At 46.0% G+C, this 9,321-nt stretch overlaps 1 protein-coding gene across 1 annotated transcript in view; it reads left to right on the top strand.

The window, feature by feature from the left end:
• The first annotated feature begins 2,080 nt into the window (after positions 1–2,080).
• Positions 2,081–9,321, top strand: part of LOC147712841 (hatching enzyme 1.2-like) — a 36,592-nt gene continuing 29,351 nt past the window's right edge. The window contains exon 1 of the mRNA XM_086923510.1: positions 2,081–2,245. Within this exon, the coding sequence (XP_086779636.1) occupies positions 2,162–2,245 (84 nt within the window). The 5' untranslated portion in view covers positions 2,081–2,161. The remainder of the gene's footprint in view (positions 2,246–9,321) is intronic.

Below are 9,321 nucleotides of genomic sequence, written 5' to 3'. Positions count from 1 at the left end.
TTCAGGGGTGCTCCTAAATACTAGATTTAAGGGTGTTACAGGGGTCTGCAGGTTGGGACCAATGGTTTCCTTCCCTGGGGTGTCTACACTCCCTAGTATGCCACCCTCCACTGGGATGGGGCATAAGCCTCTTCCTGATTGGAAGGGTCTCCCCATGTACAAGATGGTGGCGACTGAGATGTGTGCTTCACCTCGCCTCACCCACCCGAGGGGTGAAGCTGACAAAGGTGGGCAAAACTCCCTTCCTGGCTAGGTTTTCCTGATCGTTCTTGCACCCAAAATCGGGGTCAGAACCAGTGGGAGCCAGTTGCTGATAGCAGCAAAAGGCTGAGGGTAGCTAACAAAGGCGTGAGGTCTTTGAAGCTCCCTCTTCAAGCACCTGCCCATCCTGGGGGAGGAGGCTTGACACCTCTGCCTAGGATGTGGTTTGTTCCCGTCCCCAGAGAGCAAAGAGCTATCTACACAGGGGTCAAGAAATCTGTCTGGTGGTAGCAGATGGCTGGGAGCCAGTCAAAAACCACACCATGGGATGTCGTCTTTCAGAGGGCATCTCTAAAATGCCCTCTATGCTTTTTTCATTAAATTCAACACTGGCAACAGTCCGGGTTTAATGTGCTGGGACATTTGATACCAAACTTCCCAGTCTTCAGTAAAGCCATCATGGAGCTGTAGGGTTCGTGTTGACAAACTCCCAGCCCGTGTACTTAAAATTGCTTCACTGAACTTACAATGTCTGTGAATGGCACAGACACTGCAGGGGCATTTAGCTCTTGCTGCTATGCACTCACCTGGATGTGGTGCACCCTGCCTTAAGGACTGTAAGGCCTGCTAGAGGGGTGACTTACCCATGCCACAGACAGTGTTGGTGGGCATGACACACAGGGATGTGTGCTAGACTCTTTAGTTTGGTCTCCTCCAAAACACAGTCTGCACTGTCAGGGTGGGGGTGTTAATGTGAAGGTCTCTGAGAGTGGCATAATACATGCTGCAGCCCTCAGAGGCCCTCTCTGGTCACAAGGCCCTTGGTACCAGGGATACCTTTTACAAGGGACTTACAGGTGGCCCAGAGGTGTGCCAATTGTGGGTACAAAGGTACAGTTTTGGGAAAGAACATAGGTGCTGGAGCCTGGTTAGGAGGTTCCCAGCACACACTCAGTCAAGTTGGCATCAGGTATCTGGCAAAACGTTAGGGGGTAACACACCATATACATATAGAGATGACATATACCCGCATTTACCCCCGACTTGTGCCCTCTATGTGTCCATCTTCTTCCTTTGACATGCCGTGTGCTTTGAAGAACCCTAAGCGTAACATTCGGTGTAATGCAAGCAACCAATGGGATATTAAGGAACAAGGATTTGCCCTAGATTATTATCCGCTCAAAGATGTCCCCTCAAGGTACTTTAATTTTATTGGCTGACACCTAACATAGCAGGAGACAGACTAGAGTGAACATTGTTCTAGACACTCTGTATTTGTGATGTGATGTGATGTGGGGTAGAGGTAGAGTATAACACAGCTATCAGAGTTGCAAGAAACATTTTAATATCCAACCACGGTTGTGAGTTTTTGTACATACACAACATGTTAATAACTGAGAAATATAAATATCTGTACGATAAAAGATGTGGCCAAATAGTAAAAACATCGCAAATTGAAATATCCAATAGAAAAGAAAGATGCAGTAATTCCACCGAAAGTGCCGCGGGTCTTTTTAGAGGCTATGAAGCGCTCCATAAATGTATCAGCAAAACAATGTAAACTCGTATGAAGTACACATTAATGGCAAGAGCCCTGAAGCTCTTTTGCTGCTTTCTTTCTTCCACCGGGTTGTATAAAGCACACTTCATATTTTCAAATTGTTTCTAACTAAAACTTTTGACCGGCATGATGGTGCCGGCGCGAGTTAAGTTTTTTGGAGATGAAGACTATGGCAAACAGCTCTGGTGCACGAGTCTAGGCTCTCTGCTCTCCTCACGACTCTTGGAGTTTGGCGCCTCATTTAGGACGGCTCTGGCCAGAGGGGGGTCCGTCGGTTGGGACACACAGAGGGTTACCAAAGACTTCCTCCCTTCCAGAGACCTCCTGCTGCACCTTGGACAGGGGTATAAAGCAGGGGTCACGGAGAGCGCCAGAAGTCCGGCCGAACCTCGAGGAACCATGACCCTGCTGCTCCTGTGCGCTGCCCTCGCCCTGCTTCCGGCCACGCCCCTCGGAGGCCCGCTGCCAGGTCGCGCCAGAAAGGTGAGATGGATGATAATAGCTGGTTTTCAAGTATATAGCGCCTCATGTTAAACATCCGCAGTTTTTAAGCGCACTAATGAACGACTTTTTATATCAACTAATGTGTCGTCCTAAAATGGATTTGGGTTTCATGTATGCTTTAGTGTCTCCTTTTGGTAGGTTTAGACCGCTTTAAAGGGAAATACAACATCGGGGACAGAATTCGACACTCCTATCAAACGGGCAAAGAGAGGGCAGTGGGGGCTGATGGTGTAGGCCAGGCAGGATCTGCTAGCAGAGGTGTGTGAGCCACTGAAAGGCCACGCCGGATCCCGTCTGGCTCCCCTCTAGCTCCGCTCTAGCTCCCCTTGGACCGTCGAACCTAAAACGAGCTTTAGAGTGTGGCTTCTACCTGCTATCCACTTCTCACCGCACGGGCTAAGAATTAACGTCAAAGCATTAACTTCCGATACCAAACAGGCAAGGGAAAGAGATTTCCATCTGGTGGCTGAATTGCCAAATGTGTAACAAGAAAACCTGGCAATCAGTCCGACCTCTCTGCTTAACCGAGTTGTGTGATCCTGGGCAAATACTTTACTTCACCTAACCTTATTTTTCTTCATTATCGAATCCAAGAGCACGTTCAAATAACTTCAAGATCAGTGCTGTACAAAACCCTTCGTGTGTTTGTTTTAGTAGACTATACAGTTGCTCCCTCTTTATAGAACCTAGGACACATGTAAGGTACGCAAGAAAAATGACTTGCCTCTCAGTTCAGCAATGGCTTTGTCGTGTGGGAGGTGGGTGAAAAAGTTCTCGTTTAAAGACTTTCACTTTTAATAAACGTCTCATTGCAGTGATTCATACAGTCTGGGGCCATTTTATAGAAAGGGACCTAGGGGTGCAACCAGTGGCGCAACTATTGGCAAATTTCTTGGGGGGGGGGGGCTAAGAAAAGAGGTCGGTTGTACTAATTCTTCGAGCAATAGGCAGAGTGGAGAAGCAGGGGCTCTAAGAAAGGGTGAAAAAACAACAAAGCCTCATTAACAAGCAAATGGTCTTTTAAAACCTGTGAAATACTCAGGTGTGGCTGTGTGTGTGCCTGGGAAGCTGTCTCAGCCAGGCTGACACACACGACTGGGGGGGGCTGAAGCCCTTTGAGCCTAATGGTGTTGCGCGCCTGGGTGCAACAGGCATGTGTGCCTGCTTTCTGTGCTCCTGGGGCACTTTGGAATTACAGGAGGGGCCGCAGACACCTGTGGTGTCCCTTCTGTAATACAGATAGCACTGGCACACACGCCAGCACAATCTCAAGAAGGTGTTGTTATGTAAGTGAGGAATCTCTTTGGCTCTGCACCCGTATTATGGACGTAGACGCAAAGGCAAACATGCTGTGAGGAGATGCACTGAAAGTGTGCCACAAAAAGGTGACGCACTTTCAGTGCGTCTCCTCAAGGCAGTCCTCTGGAGGAGAGAAATGGGGTCCCATTGAACCCCTTAGACATCCCCTTGCAGGTGGGTGCAGTCACTCATGGCACCCGCCTGCAGAAGGATCTCTCCCTCCTTTTGAAAGTGCAGGTGGTTTGCCTCCTGCCTGCTTTGAAGCAGCCTCTCCGTATTTCACTTGAATGTGCTGCCCTCAGGCTGCTCTGTGGGCAGCGCATTTGCTGTAATGCAGCGCACTTTCCTTGTTTGCGCATTGGCACACCTATGTAAAGGGGCGCCATAGCGCAAACAGGGAAAGTGCGCCGTATATATAAAATTCAAAAGAGTGTATTTCTTTAACAAGTAGAAGCGTTTCACCCTAATACATCATGGGCCGCATTAAATAAACGTTGTCATAGTCTTTCATAGTGTTTTTTTTAGTTGGGTGAGCCACTGAAGGCTAGAGGCAGATGCCTGGCTGTGGTTCACCTTAAGATCTGCTTAGAATATCGAGCCCAAAACGAGCTGAGGTTTCACAGTAGATGTGGCCTAATGGCTACAGCTGTCGAACATGTTACATGGGAACCCAGGTTCAAATCATGGCCTTGGCTCAGCATCCTGTAAATCCTGCAAGTATATCTGTGGCAAAATAAAAAAAATAGTAATGTAGCTTGTGTCTGTTGTGAAGCTCACTTATGAACTTTCTGCAAGGTTTGCGCTATGAAAAACTGCCAAAAATAAAATGAGGATTCTGCCTGTCATCACACTCTATTCTCATACTCATACTCCAAAAATTAAGGACAAAACATGACTCTGTAATGTTAGAAATAGATACCCATATAGTGTCTGAATTGCACAGCGTGAAACTGAAAATTTGGGATCAATCCCAGCTTCTCTTTTTGTCTTTGACCAAATTGTGTGATCCTAGGCAGATACTTTATTTTAAAGAACCTCCTTTTGGGCTCATTATCACATAAGAGGCCACCTTCAAATATGTGATTACAGCATGCAGGCTAAACAAAAACCTCTTGTGTTTGATTTAATATCGTATAATGTTGCTTCCTATAAAATAAGGCTCTATGCCACATAAAGGGTGCCCAGGACAACAGCCTTGATTCTTTGTTCACTAATAGCAGGGCAAGGACAGGAATGTTTCACAGTTAATATTTAAAAACTTTCACTTTTAAGAAATGATGTCTCAATGCAGAGACATACTTTGCTGTGATAAGGTGAAATGCTTCAATGTGTACAGAAATACACTTTTATGAATGCTGAAGCCACCATACCATATTTTAACCTGCTTTGTTTAATGATTTACATGATACATATTTTTAAGACTGGCACAAACTCTGGCTCTTACATCCAGAGCTGACTTTTTGCTGAGCTCTGGCTCAGCTGTCCATGTTCTTTTATTGTCTCGTCCACCTCTTGCTTATTTCATGATGATTTACATGCCAAATATTTTCATTGTGCAGCTCGTGGACTGGATTTTTAGAGCCAAGCCACTCTCTTGGCTTGGCTTTGGTTTAGCACCCCTTTAATTTGTTCACTGGCACACCTCTAGCTGCTAGATCATTCCATGCTTGTAGAAAGGTGGTGACTCTCCACAATTCGAACCTTAAACCAGGAAAAGATGTTGCTTGGCACACCTTCAAAAGAGATTGACACTCACGCATGCTTACTCAATATCAGGGCCTCAAGATTGAGCGAGCTGGGTTGGAGGTGCCTAAATTCAGAGAAATGCACATGGAGCTGACTTCACAAAGAGCTTTTTCTTAATAATTTGTTATACTTAGTCTTCTGGTGCTTGATCATTTTTTAGGTCGAAGCCTACCAGACAGAACAGCTGTCTGGTTTGCTAATGACCTCTTGGGAACATTCAGAAAGCTGACCTAGGAATGCCATCTGCTTGTTGCTTACAATGGCTTTGTTGTGTGTAAGTCACATTTTCTGGCTATCTGTTTGCTGGCTTTATTTGCTTTAGGCTGTCCAGCTTGACTTCGTCTCTCCCGTTGCACAAACCTTGTTTACTGTATTTTTCCATGGACTCGATTTTTGTAAACAGGACTTTAAATCTTGTTCTTATATTGGTGCTTTTGCTGTGCATTCAATGACAGAGGTCATATAGCAAGCACTCTCTTCTGAGGGAGCTTGGTCTTTACTTTTCACTCACTGACTTCAAAGTGAGAGAAGTTATGTGACAACCATCCTGAGTATCCATGTAAGAGGGGAGGGTGTAGGATGTTATTTGTCCTAGCATATAAAAAAAAATGTGCTGATGTTGCAGAATATATTTGAATTAGTACAAATGAAGCACATTTTATTTGTAATTCTGAAGTGAGGTAGAAACAAATATTTGAATATGCTCAAAACGCATCAATACGCTAGGTGATGACATTTGCACGCAGTATCATTTGCATGCAGTAAAACCGTATTTCAGTGAAAATGTAATGGTAATTTTATTGAAAATGTGTTGAATGTAATGAAAGTGCGCTACCACACCATGCATACTCCACACTATGTTATTCCGCTCCACTCCACCCCTTTCCACTCTTTGCCACGCCTTTCCACTCTTTGCCACGCCACTCCATTCTTCATCACTCAACTCCACTTCATGGCAAGCCACTTCACTCTATGATCCTCCACTCTAAGACACTCTAAATGCACGCCACACCACTCCAATCTACCCCACACCACTCCAGTCTACCCCCACACCACTCCAGTCTACCCCGCACCACTCCAATCTACCCTACTCCACTCCAGTCCTTTCCAATTTACCCCACTTCAATGGACCCCTACTCATCCCAGTCTAATCTACCCCAGTCCAACCCACTCCACACCACTCTGACTGAAATTGCGTCAATCTACCCCACTCCACTCCAATCTACCCCAGTCCATTTTACCCCACTTCATTCCAATTTACCCCACTCCACTTCAAACTCTACTGCAATCTATCCAACTCCTCCCTACTCTAATCTACCCTCTCAATCTAATCTACCCCACATCACCACAATCCACTCCACTCCAATCCACCCAATCTACCCACCCCGCCCAATTCACTATACTCCATTCTATTCTACCCAATCTACCACACTCTAATTCACTCCAATCTACCACAGGCCGCCCACATCTACCCCACTCCACTCCAGTCCAATCTAACCCACCCAAATCCAACCTACTCCACCCCATTCCAATCTACCCTAACCAACTCCAACCCTAATTTATTTATTTATTTATTTATAACAACATTTGTAAAGCGCGAACGAAGGCCCTAGGGCATCTCGGCGCTAAATAACTGCAATGTTTAACCCACAAGGGTGCTGAAGTACAAAGATTAAAAAGATCATAGGTTAAAAAGCCAGGTTTTAAGGTTTTTGCGGAAAGACCAGAGGGAGTTGCTGTTCTTAATTGAGGGAGGAAGTATGTTCCACAGTTTCGGTGCGGCTACAAAAATCTTTTGTCACCCCAGTTAATTACTCTACTCCAACGTACCACATCCACCACCTCCACTCTGCCTCAATCCAATCTACCCCACCCTAACCCAGTCTACCCAACCCAACCCAATCCACCCCATCCAACCCACACACTCTATCCAACTCCACTCCAATCTACTCCGCTCTAAACTACCCTACTCAACTCTACCAACTTCACTCTAATCTACCCTACTCAACTATAACCTACCTCTTTCCAATCTACCACTCTCTACTCCTATCTAGCCCACTCCTATTTCACTCCAATCCACCCACTCCACTGCAGTCTACCCCACTGCCCTCCAACCTACCTAACCATAATCCACCCACTCTACTCTACTCCACTCCTCTCCTCTCCTCTCCACTCTAATCTACTCCAATCTAATCTACCCCACTCCACTCTAATCTACTCCTCTCCACTATAATCTACCCCTCTCCACTATACCCCAATCCACTGCACTTCACTCTTACCCATTTTATGGCACCCCACTCCAATGTACCGCAATATACTTCTCTCTACCCCAATCTACACCACTCCAATCTAATCTACCCAACTTCAGCCCAACCTACCCCAATTCAATCTACCCCACTCCTCCACTCCAATCTACCCCAATCTACTCCAGTTCAAACAACTTCACTCTACTGATGATTGACCTGTAAACGTTAAAGTTGTTTGCTTCTGTAGCGGATTTTATCAAGTGATACTCTCTGGTGAGGCTATGTTTTACTTAGCATTAATGCCCTTTATTCAGGCATTCAACTAATAAGACTTGTGTATTTTAAATGAAACATTGTTACAGTTTTAATTAACTGAAACATTAAAAAAACATTCACTACTACACTCCACCCAATCTACCCCACTGCACCCCACTTCAACCTACCCCACACATTACACTCTACCCCACACCACTCCAATCTACCCCCACTCTACCCCACTCCACCCGCTTCAACCTACTCAACCCACCCACTCTACCCACACCAATCCAATCTACCCTACTCCCACAATCTACCCTACCCCACTCCACTCTACCCCACCACACTCCACTCTACCCAAATCTACCCGCACTCCATTCTATGTGAGCCTGCTATAATCCACCCAATCTACCCCATTCCACTCCAATCTACCCAACTCCAATCTACTCGACTCCACTCCAGTCTACCCCACTCAATTCTACCACAATCCAACCCACTCAACTCTTGTACAATCTACCCCTGTCCACCTCACACCTTCCCCATCACTCCACCCACTGTAAGCCAAGTTAAACAGCAGCCACACTGGTGTACATAATGGCTAAAACACATTGCCAAAGCCAAAAGCTCTCTGATAGATGGGACCTATTGACTTTGCCAATTCTTTGTTTTGTCCTGGCCCTTTTATCAGTTCCTTACTCTTCCTGTTTTCCTTTCCTTCCATCGTCCTATCTCTTCTCCTTGCCTCTCAGCCCCAATTTTGTACACACGAAAAGGAAATGGGGTACCAAATAGATGAATCAAGCGAGGGGGGAGGGGTCGCTGTGTCTTCACAGGCTGGTCTCTGCTGGGAGGCAGTCAGCTAAGTTTGATCTGGGAGCACAGAGAGACCCCACCCATTGATATTACCAGTTGTAGAGAGAGGGGAATGAAACAAAAAAAAATGTAAAGCTGTATGGGGGCGTACAAATGATGGCTGGACGAGTCTGAATATTTAGTCAGCGGTAAGCCTGGCTCTTACCTTGACACAGTCATGTACAGGGTTAAGGATACGTATTTTGGTGACTGGCTTTGGCCTTGGTGATGTAGAAGGTGCACACTGCTGATGCGACATACCCGATCTTGCACTTGTCTTGTTAGGTCCTGAAGCGATTGGAATTGCCCTGGAACCCCAGTGGCATGACTAACCTTCATGAAAGTCGACAGGCCACCAGTGCTTTAAATGGGCCGGTACTCACTGGTACTGAGTACCGGCACTTCTAAATTTTCGGTGTTTGAGTACCGGAACTTCTCTTTGTCCAAAGAGAGTACCGGTACTCATGGGGATGTAAGCCAAGCTCAGTGAAATTGGCATTTACTAAAAAGCGCAACACAGCTGACAATGAGTGGGTCAGTTTTCTTGAAGCACTCTGATCGAGTGCTAATCTCCCCTTTCAATGTGTTCATTTATCGGCGGCCCTTAGGCATTCATTCAGAGTTGGCAGGAATATTGGGAAGGGCCAGACTCACATT

Source organism: Lissotriton vulgaris, chromosome 5, assembly GCF_964263255.1.
Source record: "Lissotriton vulgaris chromosome 5, aLisVul1.2, whole genome shotgun sequence".
NCBI classification, from domain to species: Eukaryota; Metazoa; Chordata; class Amphibia; order Caudata; family Salamandridae; genus Lissotriton; species Lissotriton vulgaris.
This window is presented reverse-complemented; position numbering and strand designations above follow the sequence as displayed.